This window comes from Manis pentadactyla, chromosome 12 (assembly GCF_030020395.1).
Source record: "Manis pentadactyla isolate mManPen7 chromosome 12, mManPen7.hap1, whole genome shotgun sequence".
Lineage (NCBI taxonomy): Eukaryota > Metazoa > Chordata > Mammalia > Pholidota > Manidae > Manis > Manis pentadactyla.
Window position 1 is genome coordinate 91,241,087 of NC_080030.1, and position 14,011 is coordinate 91,255,097.

At 39.3% G+C, this 14,011-nt stretch overlaps 1 protein-coding gene across 7 annotated transcripts in view; it reads left to right on the forward strand.

Annotated features, from left to right (window-relative positions):
- Window positions 1-2,927: 2,927 nt before the first annotated feature.
- The window catches only part of CFAP206 (cilia and flagella associated protein 206), a 39,156-nt gene continuing 28,072 nt past the window's right edge, over window positions 2,928-14,011 (forward strand). Inside the window, exons 1-7 of one of the 7 annotated variants that reach the window (XM_036912167.2) lie at window positions 2,928-3,207; window positions 4,768-4,880; window positions 5,496-5,579; window positions 7,836-7,926; window positions 9,246-9,434; window positions 10,211-10,369; window positions 11,437-11,645. In XM_036912167.2, the coding sequence (XP_036768062.2) occupies window positions 4,773-4,880; window positions 5,496-5,579; window positions 7,836-7,926; window positions 9,246-9,434; window positions 10,211-10,369; window positions 11,437-11,645 (840 nt within the window). In that variant the 5' untranslated portion in view covers window positions 2,928-3,207; window positions 4,768-4,772. Of the gene's footprint in view, window positions 3,208-3,240; window positions 3,701-3,723; window positions 4,022-4,767; window positions 4,881-5,495; window positions 5,580-7,835; window positions 7,927-9,245; window positions 9,435-10,210; window positions 10,370-11,436; window positions 11,646-14,011 lie in introns of those variants that run through there. The other 6 variants (XM_036912174.2, XM_036912171.2, XM_036912172.2 and 3 more) reach the window with 6 other exon arrangements.

Below are 14,011 nucleotides of genomic sequence, written 5' to 3' on the forward strand. Positions count from 1 at the left end.
GATCCCTCCAGAATTTAAAAACTCTCAGTGACTATTTTTATATTTCATGGCAGTATGTTTATTTGCACAAGTTCAATAAAAATCTGCTTTCCTTGTAAGAAGACCAATTAAAAACACTAGTTATATTACCAAAGCTTTAACTGGAACATCATACCTGAGAGACACGTGTGTAAACTCAGATATGAACAGTCAACTTTAAAAAACTAAGATTGACTTTATAAAGCCAACAAAGCCTGTAGAAGAACTGGCCTAATACCTTGCTTACAGGGTTCCCAGCAGCCTTACCAGATGAGTAAAGAAGGTCACTTACTGGTAAGTGCAGGAACCTCAGGATGTCTTGAGAACCTCAAGAAGAGAAAAATTCACCCAAATGTACAGGTACTGCAGGCACAACCTGATGGCAAGTCTAGCTTAGCTTTCTGGCCTCAAGAGGCCTTTAAAAGTTCAATCTGAAATTCATTACAAAAAGTTCCAGCAAAGCACATTTAAAAGAGCCTATGTAATCAATTGCTCTTCTTGCTGCACTTATGCAAATAATCAAGCCAACTGTTAATAATTTTCTTAATCTGGCTACTTCTAATAAAAATAAGGGTGATTTTAGGGAAAAGTATTGTTTCAATAATGCAGTCTTATCTATATTAAATCATAATACTAGTCATTGAGATGTAAACTTGATCCAGAATTTTAATTTCCCCATGATACCTGGCTATGATTCTCAATTAAACTCTTCATATTTCTAGTTCTCATATTCAGCCATGCATTCTTAATCTCATCAAGTTTGTCCTTCCAGAATAAAAGCGCCAACCTTCCGAGGCCCTCTCAACTGACCAGTGATAGAAACCTAGCTGCACCCTTTACTGCGCCCCTTCTCAGCATGAAGCAGCCAGAGCGGTCATTGCCCCTTTTCCCTGGCAGCAGCTAGAGTCTCTATCTGTAGAGGGGAAAATGAGACAGAGACCATAAGCTTAGAATAAAGTGAGAGCCTCTGGAGAAAGCAAGGCAAGATATTTGCAGTCAGAGCAATGTAACTACATGCTACGAAACCCCCCTCCCCACGATGCCCCTTGTCAGCCAGAAGTAGCCAGATCAAGTGGTCGCCCATTATGACCAAAAGGCTGGAATGTAAAGTTGAAGGCACTGGGGGGAGGGGGGAGCACGTCAGACACTGATGACGTGCCAAAGTCCCAGGCTGCTGCCCCCTCCCAACCTGAAAAATGTGCCTTAGGCTACCAATCCTCACGCCGCTGTAAATCTAAGCTCTGCCTCCCCCTACCTTCTTTAAAAACTCGCTGTCTGCCCTGCTGAGTGTAACTTCCCTGGCCTGCGATGGCCAGATGGGAGAATATCACCCGGGAATTGCGCTCAAATAAACTGCCTGGCCCTTTGTTGCCTCTCATCACCTGCTTATTTCGGCTAGAATTTATCTTACACTTGGGAGCCATGCCATAGTGCTTCCCACAGTGGGAAGGAATTGCAAAGATGAAATTCAGTCTGGAACCGAATCCCTACCCAATGCCCACCTCCAGCACCTACTTGCCCATAAAGCACCCAACACTTCTGAAGCCCAGGCACCACTGGAAACCACCCGACTCTCATCTGAGGCATGGAGGGAAGAGAGAAGACAAAGCAATCTCTGTACCTGGGGATGCACAAAGGGGTGCTTGTGGGTAAGATCCTGAGGTAGAGCCCGAGGTAGAGGCAGAGCAAGTTCTTCTGAAGACCTCTAATTTAAATGCCTCCTCCTTTCACTCCGAAACTGTATTCTCCTTCTGAAATCATCCTGACCCTTCAGCATAGACAATAAAGACTTCTAAAATTTCTCCCTTTTTTCCCTCAACTCACTTCTACACTTACCTCACTAACCCAGATACTCTGGCATGACTGTTACATTCTAGGCTCTCGTCTTGGGTGCTTGGGATTCCACAAACTATGTTCCCTGGAGTTTCGGTCCAGATGGGGAGACAGACAGAAAAACAGACTTGCCTAAAGTATTGAGAGCTCTGTCAGGTGTAATTGTGGGAGGCGGAGTGAAAGGCCACTGATTAACGGGTATGGAACATCCTTGGAGGCAGGTGTGCATGTGATGATGTTCTGGAATTAGAGGTGAAGGTTTAAGAACCCTACACCCAATATTGAAAGGTCCGAGAGATGGTTTCTGAAAACACAGAGGAATTAGCCAGATGGAGAGGGAAAGGGGACATTCAGTTAGAGAGAGTAACTATAAGCAAATGTCTGGAGACCAGCTAGTAATCCATCCTGGCCAGCGAATGAGAGGAGTGTGGTCTGGGGGAGGAGGGACCAGTGAGAGAGCTGAGGCTGGATGGGTGAGCTGAGATGGGTTCATGGTTGTCTGATGCTCTGCTTCCTACTCTCATGTAGGCAGGCGGGCCTAACGAACATTATTGTTGAGGGACAAAACCTCCTTAACCCAACTCCAGACATAAATGTGTCCTTATGTGCCTCTTAAATGTGCAGTTTTCTCCTCTGGCACCTTGGATCATCTTGTTACAGACTCTTTGAGCAACAGGACATGAAATTAAACCGCGATCCTTTCCACTTGCTTTTTCAAGACTAGGTACTTTTATTTGCACTCCCATTTCTCAATGACACAACCCCTCCGTACTCCCATCCAGTCCTAACTAGTTCCTGCCACCCGTTCCTGTCCCCCAAACCCCTTTTGAAACACAGTGTAGATTCCCACGCGGGCAAGTTAATACTCTTGTGTAAGAAACCTTGTCTTTGACATCCTTAACCACTGAACCTGCCTTTGTCTGCCTAGGGTTTGGGTCCGTCTATAAGATTTTTTTTGTTCTTGTTTTTCACACGTCTCACGCCTTCTTTCAGAGAAGAAGCCCGAGATTGGGCCGGGCACGCCTCCTCACGGCCCCGCCCTTGCCCCGCCCCCACCAGGCCCTAGCGTTCGATCTCCATGGTTACACGGCCAGGCTGAGAGTGCCCTGCTGCCCAGCAGGCGCCGGCAAAGATCCCGGGGAAGAATCGGAGAGACCCGGATCTAGCTCTGGATTCCGGCCGAGGTCAGCCCGCTTGGGGCTCCGCGCCCTTGACCCAGAGGATCCCGCGTGAGGCAAACGTGGGACCGCGGGCCGAGCGCCGGCCGCTGGGACCTGTCCAGCTTCGCTGAGACTCTACCGTCAGTCAGAACCCCTCGCAGCGCCCCTGCTGAGAGGAAGCAGCTCCGGCCCGCAGGTCAGACCTCTGACCGCACTTCGCCGGCGCGCGAGCCTTCCCGCCTCTGCTGGCGCCCCGAAGCCGAGCTCGGGAAATTGAGAGCTTCAAGAGTGGGCGGGAGAGGGTACTGAGCGGAAGCGGTGCCCCCCATGCCCGGTGCCCGACGGCCCTCGCCCTACGCTCGCGCACAGACGCGGACACGCGCACGGACGGGCGCGCGCGCGCCCGGCTAACGTCATTTGAGTGCTGATGATGAGCGCTAACTACGCCACGCGCCGTTTCCACTAGTCATGCAGAGCTCGGCCCTCGAGACCACTCTGGGAAGAGGGTAGTAGTGGTATGTGTATCAGACCAGAAAACCGCCTCACAGAGGCGGAAAATGGTCCGGGCTCGACGGAATCCAGGCAGTCTGGTTCTACTAGACAAAGTGCCAAGCCTGCCTTACTTGAACACTAGTAACGCTGAGATTTAGTTTCATCTCCCTGGGGTTGCCTTTGCTAGTCTCTACACGGTAAATTCCCTTGGGCCCAGTTACTGATAACTGGAAAATCAGGAAACGATTAAAACCCCCTTCCTTTTCCTGGTTAAGTGGAATTAATAACCAGGAGTTAATTTTTTCCCATGTTGTCTAACTCATGTAGTATATTTTGATTGCTTTTATGTTTTTAATCAAGAGTCTAAACTCCAGGTTGGATGTGCAGGGAAGAAAATTTAAATGATCTGAGCATGAATTGTTTTCCAAGAATCTCCTGTAATTATGAAAGGTCATTTAGTGAATGTAGTGGAATAAGCATTTCTTTGAAGCTGTGCTCTGCAGCCTACACAGACGGGGGTGAGGTTTCTCATTCTACTCCCCCCCTCACCCCACTGCTGTTTAACCTTTTTTTTAATTTAAAAATATTATGATATAAAGGTACTTTTGGTAATCTCCATCATTTAAATTATCAACCTAAAAAAAAGAAAAACAGTTCAGAAGGCAAAGCATTTCTTTGGGATCAAAGAATTGCAGTTCGGGGTATACAGATCTGGGTAGAAACCCACATAGTGTCCTCATTACAGGAGGCAGACAATGGGTTTTCATGGAAAAAACAAAAGATGAGCTAAGTTTTTAAGAAGAGTTTTTTGGAACTGAAAGCAAGGCTAGATTTATACTTCATTGGTCAGATGTGGTCACCAGGAAAAAGTTCACTTTTCAACCAGGATTTTCTCCTTGCTGACTTCTTGGATGGTTGGCAGTTTGGCCCAGTTGAATGGTTTAGAAAACAGGACGTGCAAAGCAATTCCTCTGTAATGGCTGGTCTGTCTCTATTTTATGTTTTAAACCGATTCTGTTTATGTTATTTTCCAAAAAATAAAGATGAATGTTTCAGTCATTTGAAGTCCCAAATGCTGTCTCTGTTATCAACAGTCTTTCATTTTTATAATTATAAATCAAACTAATGAAAACCAGGAGGGACATACATACTAATAAATACTAATATTTTAAATAACATGATTCTTTACAAATAGTAGAGAAATCTTAAAAGGAAAAACTAATATATAAATACAATTTTTAAAAAAAATCATTGTTTTTTTCAGCCAGGATGCCTCCCACTCAAGCAGAAAGTGTTATAAAGAATATCATTCGAGAAATAGGACAAGAATGTGCAGCCCAGGGAGAGATTGTTTCTGAAACTCTTGTTGCTTTTATGGTAAGAATGAATATTTTGTGACTTACTACTTTATTAAAAAATGTTTTTAAGGGGTGCCCATTTTCCTCTTAAAATTCTGTGCTTTCCTAAAAGTTACTTAGTTGAAAACATATGAAGACCACGGGACAAGTTAGCAAAATATATATTTTAAAAGTCTATAGAGCATGTCAATTCTAGATTTATAGAGAGTGATTTAGAAGATCTTGACGAGTGTTTCAAAGATCAGTAATATCCTGTGTTAGAAATTTTTTTAACATGTATTTTCATGATGATAAAAATTACTCTTTGCTTTGGTCTTTCTTTTCTAGCATTTGGCTTAACAATGCACAATAAAAATTTGTCAAAATATTCAAATAGTTTCCCAATCTAAAATCTAGGCATTACTTTCAACCTGTTTCTCCATAACATTTTTCTAACATCATATTCAAATTTGGTATTTATTGCTTCCTTTCCTCAACCTCTATTGAAGGTGTTGATAAGTTGTGTAATAAGAATAAGAAAATCAGCTGAATAATCAAGACCTAAGTAATCAAAAGGCAGTAGTTTAATAAAGATGGAAACATATTAAACTAATTTTGTAATTATATGCAGTAAAATTATCTTTCCTACTCTCAGGTGAAAGCTGTTGTCCTGGATCCAAGTAATGGCTTTAACGTGGATAAAACCCTCATTAAAAGTGATGTGCAGAAACTTGTTAAGGTGATTATCCAGCAATTTTCAAATTTTGAATTATTTATTTGCAGTTGTAAATACAGTATGTTAGCCAATAATCATTGCCTTCAGCGCCATGAAACAAAAGCCACCAACTACTGGTGTAAACAAATGAGGGATTTATTTTTTCTCATAAAACAAAATCTGGAGGTATGTAGGCTGTTTTTTTCTGGCTTCCTGGGTCATGCAAATGGCTTTCATCCCAGGTCACAAGATAGCTCTTGCATCTTTAGGTAAGGAGGACAAAGAGCAAAATGTGTGCACCAATTGGGTCTGCTACTTTCTTTTTGGAAATAATAGCTTTCCCAGAATCCTTCCCTTTGCTTACACTTACTGATTGAAATGATATTGCAAGAGAGCCTGGGGCATTGATTTTTCTCTTTTTTTAGCTGAACAATCTCTGCCCCACTCCATATTGGGGTTCTGTTAATAAGGAAGGAAGGGCGTGCATATTGGCAGGCAACAGTGTCTGCCATAGTATTTTAGAGATATCGCATTATTAATCTAATTTTACCTTGAGACCTTTATTAACTGACTTCTCATATACTATAAAATTATGTAGTACTAAATTAAGATTCATGTAATTATTGATTCAATATAATTTGTCTTTTTCAATTTTAAAGGAAACCTGAAGTCAATGTAAAGTAATTTGTAGTTAGAAATCAAGTAGATGTGCCTGAAAATCAGTTTTTAGAACTAAAGAAGGCAGGAACTTTAGACAGTTTTTTTCATGTTTTATGTTGACTCACTGGATATTGATGCTTAAATATTTATTTTCTAAATATTCCTAAATATATTTCCTAAAAGTTCAACATTTTTTTTTCTCCTGGGATTGATGATTTCAAACCCCTCCGTCACACAAACGACCTGAAGCAAACTTGCCTAAACTTGTATATGGATTCTTTCTGGGCCCAAACAAATGGCAGAGAAAATTTTCATTATCTCCATCTTTTCTCACATCCAACAATTCACATAGTGGAGCAGAGCTTTATATGCAGACGCTGGAGGGGTCAGGAAGAGATTCGGAAGCCTGGAGCAGGGGAATATGTTGTTAGAATGGATTCTGCAGTCTATATTCCATGATTCTCTAGGGCAGCCAAGAGCTGTGTCTTTCTGTGCTGATTTTAAGTGTGGTATAAAGCCTGTTCTAAGTAATAGAGGAAAAGACTGTGACGGTCAGTCAGAAATTTTATCAGAAAGCTGTCAAGGAGAATCAAAGAGAGGCAGAAAATAAGTGTTTCCCCTTCTGTGGCTCAAGAAGAGTTTTTCTTCTTTTCTCCAACTCAACCATGTTGCAAAAGAATCAGTATACCTTTAATATAACGGGCAGGTAAACAAACTGCCAGTGTACATCATAATCCAAGTGACAGAGATTGTTTCCTTTTTCCTCAAAATCATTTGGATAAGCATTATAATCTTTGTAAAGTCTTTAGAACAGTATTTCTCCACCTGGAGGGGTCCAAGTGCACAGGTTCCATAAAGATCGAGTGTCCAGTCCAAACTTGCATTCTCTTCTCTCTCCTCCCAGGGAAGCAGGGTTGGTGCTCAGGGAGGTGGATGGAGGGTGATGCCTGCTAGCTGCAGATATAAAGCCTGAGGGGTGAGACGGGAAAGAGGAGGGTTGAGAGGAGGAAAGGAAAAAAGAGAAAAGAAAAATCGGGTTGATCATCTCATCTGACGGGTCAAAGCAGAGAAAGGGAATGAGCCATCTGTGTGGTGGGGAAAATGGGAGAAAACTGACCAAAGGAAAAAATTTTTGAACAGAAGGCAGAGCCAGCCAAATTTTGTAGCAGAGGGGTACAGCTGCAGCAACTTTTAATGAAATGCACGTGACCAAGAAACAGCAAAGAAGGAGTGTTGTTCAAGGCTCAAATAAAGAGTAATGGGGAGCTCCAGAGGAGCTCCGGGCAGCAGCGTCAGCTTCACGGAGCATTTACCCACATTCGGGCTGCAGAGACTAACAAAAATGTCAAGTTTCTTGCCTTCAGCTAGGCTATTAGCCACCTGCGTGAGGTGATACTGGCTACCTCAGGGGAATAACTTACTACATACTAAATGTTGCCGGTTGGGTAAGCTACAAAGCATGAAGACCTCAAAGAGAGAAATAAAAAGAAAAGGAGTTATTGGTGGGTAAATGTCAGAAACCATTGCTTTGATGTTTACCGTTATTTTTGAAAATAACTAGAAAAGACTGTGTGTTTTAGTAAATATAACTAGAAGCATTAATGGGGTATTCTTTTCTAGCGTTGTGTGACTCGGCTATTGGATAGTAAAAATCCTTCCCTGGACACCATTAAGATGCAAGTCTACTTTGATATGAATTATACAAGTCGAGGTAAAACATGTCTACCTATTTTGATAGTCTTTTTAAAAAGATTCATATTGTATTTCAGGTAATAAGGGCTTCATTTGGTTAACAATGAACAATTTAACTTTTTTGTCTATCTTGACATTTTTTCCCAACTTTGAAGAATATAATAATGTTAGAAATGCTTAATGAGAAAAACACTAGTGCCCTTGTGTTAAAAGTAAATTCTAGTTATGTCCATAGTAATTATGTTTCCAAGTCTATTATGTTTTAACCATTTACCACTAACACATAATAATTAGAAATTATGTAAATAATTAGACATTTATGTAAATTATTTAATACATACATCAAAGAAAAACTAGAAAAAAGAAAAAGGAAAATAAATTCCTCTATAGACTGCTTTTGCCCTACTGTAGTGCAATCATTATCAGCCATTTGATGTTTTTTGTTGTTCTTTTTTCCCTCTATCTATTGAAATTTCAGCTGTGCTATCTGTGTACAGTAATATATCTTGCTTTTTTGCTTAAAGATAATGAAATCTTAAAGCAATAAGTGATCACGGAATTGATAAAATTGTAATTTAGATTTTTTTGATTTGCAAAAAATTCTCCGTTTTTGTAGCAAGAGTATTGGTGTGAACTGTGCATGACTGACAGGTTAATGATTGCTCTTATAATAGTAAAATGGCTTGTCTCACTGTGTTAGTTGCAAGAATTGTACTGTGGAGGAACTGTGGCTCTTGCCACAATTAGGCCTAGACCTGATATATCACAGGAAGAAGGGAGAGACATATAATTCTTGAGGCAACATTATCAGTAATACTATTCAAAGGAAGTTTATCTAGAACTAAAATAAACAGATACATAATTGAACAGAAACATTTATACTACATACATGTATATTTATTACTATATGTATGATACTGTGTAATATACTATGTATGATTCCTATGTGTGTTATACTATAAATGTACATATATTTATACTATATGTGTTTACAATAGATCTTTTATAAATTATCTCCTGTATTTTCTGCTTAATTAAGAGGTTTTAGCCCTCTTGGATATTACTGTTTAGATTGTCTGTTTCAAGTCTTAGGTGCTTTGACCAAGTATGCCATTTAAAGCACTGTAATAAATCTTTCCCAATAGATTTTTGTCTTAAAGTTATTTGCTGGCCACTGTTCATTGTTTATTTTGATTACTACTTTTGATCTTAAGAAAATGCTTGTTTTTGTGCAGTAAAATTACCATACCGAAGCCATTTTTTTCACCTTCTGGTCCTACTTTCTTATGTGAAAAGAATTCTAAATCAATATGGAACATTGTCCTTTGCCAATTTTAGAGGAATTTCTTGAAGAACATCACCGAGTACTGGAGTCGCGATTAGGCTCTGTTAGCAGAGAAATCACAGATAACAGAGCATGTGCTAGAGAAGAATTGGAGAGCCTATACCGAAAGATTGTCAGCTACGTGCTACTGCGCACTGGGCTTGGGTCCCCTACAGATGTCAGGATCGTCAGAGAGGCAACAGGTGAAAAATACATATAATTTCTATTCTGTATGTGAAAATACATGAACATTGTGTCTTGTAAATTTGTTAAGTTTAAAGTGTTGAAGATTAAAGTTCCCTTTTCATCTGAAAAAAGAAATTCACAAATCAGAGGCTACAGCTTACCCAGGCTCCTTTTACACTATGTATCAACTCTAAAACTCAAGTAGCACCTCTGGAAAGTGGGTATTGTTTATTTTCTTAGAGTTGCACATATCTAGGGACCTATCACTCCTTAAAACATTGGCAGTACGATTAAAAGTACCAGGCTGATTGGACAGTGGGGATCAGCGGAGGGGGAGGATTTCATATTAATGACCGGAGTTGTCTGTCACTGGAGATGGATGATGGGAAAGGCCATTACTTTATCCTTAGGAAAAACTTGTCCACTTCCACACTTTAAGATAAGGAATAGGCAAAATCTCTAGGCTTTTTATGGCTCTCTTCCATAATTATTTTAAAGTTCCAATTTTTCTACCGAGAACCCTAATTAGAAAGCTCGCTTTAATGCCCATTGCCAAAAAATTACCGATGAATGCTTGATGATTGAAAACAGTCTTGAGGCAGTGGCATTATTTTCAGTAGCCCAGCTTTGGTACATGATACATTTTGCTATGTATTCTGAATCAGATATCAGGAATTTAAAGAATCATATAAGTAACTATAAAATAGGGCTCTTAACTTTCTGCTGAAAGAAAACTGTAATTTAAGTTCTGATATCTTTACCATTTTGTTGTCCTTTCTGTGGTTTATTTTAGCTGCTCTACAGAGTGTTTTTCCTCAGGCAGAGCTTGGGACATTTCTAACTCTTTCTAAGAAGGACAAGGAACGCCAGCTGAAAGAACTCAGCATGATTGTCACCGGAATTCGCTTATTTAACCGAGACTGTGGAAAGGGAGGAGAAGGCATTGATGACTGTAGGTGTATCATTAGGTTAATTCTATAGGTTATGCTGGTTTAAAATCAACTTGCCACTGAGAAAAATAATAAATAATATACCCCTGGCAGCCTTAGATTTAAGATATGCAGTTATGACTGTACTTTAGGTACAACTACCATTCATAATGTATAATTTTTAATTTTGCTGGGGCAAGACTAAGTTGTATGTATCATGAAGCTAGTATGAGACAGTGAATTAGTGAAGGGATGCAGGATCTGTCCAGAGGCCAGCCTTTCTAGTTCATTTTGTGTTCTTTACTCCAAGACAACTAACCAAAAGGGAATAAAACTAGTGACTTAAAAAATATCACTCTGAAAGGAAAACAGTTGCTAATGCAGTTAATGGAATGAAAAAGTCCAAGAAGAAATATCTGCACACTTGCCAATTCAGGAGCATTTACTATGCTGTTACCTACTTAATGCATTCATTATAAGCTTAAAAGCGCTCATGAAATGTCTGATCAGGGACCTACCAGCAGACATAGCTTCTTTAATAATTTGGCACACATGTAGGCCCACTGATAAGGTGTTTTTGTGTCTTTTACCAGATTTAGTATAATATGGTAATATTTTTTATATTTTAAAAACAGTGCTGAATCATAAAATTCCCATTCTTCATGAAGTTCCCTATCTTGCCAGAGTATTCTGTTATTTTTCAGTATTCCAATGGGTCTCTTAAATTGCACACTTTTTTCTTTCTTTACAAATAGGAAATAAGATATACAGAGGAAGAGATACACTGTCTTTTCTAGAGGCACATAGTCAATAGCATATAATATCAAAGCTATTCTTTAGACTGTATTTTAGTGGTGAAAGCTGAGATACTGTGCTTTTGGTTATCATTCTGACAGTATCTTTTTGTTTGGATGGGTTTTTTTTTAGATTCTTTCCTTGATAGTGTGGGATCGATGAAGTATATTCCTCATTATTAATTTGCTTGAGAGAAAAACTAAACTTAATCTCAAAATATGACCACTTTCTAGGTTTTTTATTCTTAATTCTTCTTAGCTCCCTTCATGTCTCCCTTATATACCTTTAAAAACAGTGCCAGCTATTCTACAAGAAGCAATCCCAGCCACCACTCAGCGTATTGATTCCCAAATTCAGATTGCCCAGGACCAGGCATACCGCTACACAGCCATTCTTGAGAAAATAACGAAGAACCCACTCATGAGCACAGAATTTCAGCCATATATGTTAAAAGAAGCACTTTATAATGTGCGACAATATGAAATCTTCCTTCAGATCATTCTGGTGAGTTAATGTCATAAGATCCAGCCTTTTCCATGGGAATATAACCTCTTTATATTATTATGGGACTAAAACAAAATGTAGAACCAGGTCACTGATAAAAAAGGCAACCTTATAATTGTAGGTCTGCTTTGGTTACGTAGCTGTATTCCTATTATGTTAATGTGTGCACGCAATTTAATTAGTAATTTAAAACCTATACACACTTATGTTACACTACAAGAAGATATGTCAAAGAAATAATCAATCTTCCCATGTTTTCTTCCGTCTTCTACTTCTATAGCTTCTCTTCTTCCTTCATAATTACAACCCTTTAGTAGAATTCATGCCTCATATCAAATTTACCGAGTATCATAATTCTTCCAAGTGGTAAAGATACCTCAAGACAAATGCTGGGCATAGAAGCCACAGGGCATAAATCTGCAAAAAAGTAAAAAGCTAACCTTTTCAAACAATATTGCTTCTCTCTCACTTGCCAACTTTACATTTCCCTATATGGCCCCGGAAGATGACTGGTTAGCCAGAGACAGGTAAGATTCCTCAAGGGAGGAACAACCTAAGACAGGCACAGTCGCAGGGGGGACATCAGGTGAGAAACTGGGTATCAACAGAGGTGAGGCTTAGAACCTCACCCCCCCTGTTTTGAGAGAAATCTTCTGCATCCGAGGATGTTTTGTTGCCCTTGTCTAGCTTGGATTAGTACTTAGTCTATAGGCACACACCTGATCATCTACATTTGCCCTCTTACAGCACTAAACTATGTTTTCTACCTTTATCTTGCATCTACCTACCACTTCAGCATTTTATTAAAAAAAATAATAATAATAAGGGAGAAATGTGGGATTCACATATAAATCAAGTATAAAAATCAAACGAATAATCATAATTGACCTGATTGTTTATAGTTCATAATGCGTGATCAAAACCGAAAGTTTCTGTGATGACTGCCCTTGCACTGTTCACCATGTAAGAACTTGTTCACCATGTAAGAACTTGTTCATTATGCTTCAGAAGATTGGAAACTGTTGAGAATTAGGCTTGGGGTTGATTAATGATTGTGCATTGAGTCCCCTATACAGAATTTTATTGTTGTTAACAGCCATTTGATCAATAAATATGAGAGATGCCCTCTCAAAAAAAAAAAAAAAAAGAAACTTAGTGGAAATAGTTCCTGTGTGTGCAGTGAAGCCAGTAATAAAATATTATTAAATGGAAAAAAGAAAAGGCAACCTTAATAACTGCTTGGTTCATCTTGCATCTGCAGGACCAGGTAATAAAATAGGAATGGAGAAGTTGGATTTGATTTTAATGAAACTGTGTTGGTGGGAATTGATTTTCTGGTTGTTGATTCTTTGGCATCAGTAGTATGATTGTTAGCATGCCATAGTTAAGCAGTGGTGTGTATGTAACACTGCATTGTTTTCATTGAGAGCAAGTATCCAACATATTGTTTGGCAGATAGTTGACACTCAAATTAGTTCTATGTAATGATTTGCTTTTATTGTAAAAATTGATAGAAAATATTTTTATATCTGATGTTTTTAGATCTAATGAACAAGCCAAACAATATCCTCAAAGTGTTTGCAAATGGGGTAAAGTGATGATTTTAAGCTTTGTAAAAGTAGCAGAGCCCTTTCTTTCAGATGGAAATGTACTCAGAATCCTAAAAATATAAAACGTTATCTAGTTGAAGGGATTGAAGGACCTTTAACCAAGGGACATTCCCATGCCACTGTAGGGTTCCAAGAAACACCGTTAACTGTATCATGACAGCAAGCTGTGTTCCCACCAGTCACTGTTTTTGTTTCTTTGGCGGGGAGCATTTTTTTGTGCAGTTTTATTGAGGTATAATCGACAAATTGTAAGGTACTGAAGTATACAATGTGATGGTTTGATATCCGAACACATTGCCAAAGGAGTCCCCCATCAAGTTAATCAACACATCCATCCCACTGGTCACTGCCTTTACACGGCTTCTGCTTCCCAATAACCACGAGACTCAGGGCCGTGGAACCATCCTCTGTGTGCGTGAACATCTTGAGGGATAGAACAGGGTTTGTTGTGGTCCTCTCTTCTTTTTAACTTGTATCTTTATGACTTGATACTACTTTTGGATGCACTTGATCTGTCTTCTCTCTTTACCTCCACTGTAGGGAATAGAAAGATAAATATCCAGATGACATGACTTCATGGCAACAAACTAGGAATGGCCTTACTACTTACTACTAATTTCTGCTATATAATTACTCTCAGAAAGGAGGACTCTAAATCAGCTATTCAAAATGAAATAATTCTTCAGGGTAAATGATCCTCTAACACTGACTTGTGGCTGTCAGCCTTATGGAGCTAGGCAGATAGTTAAGAGGATT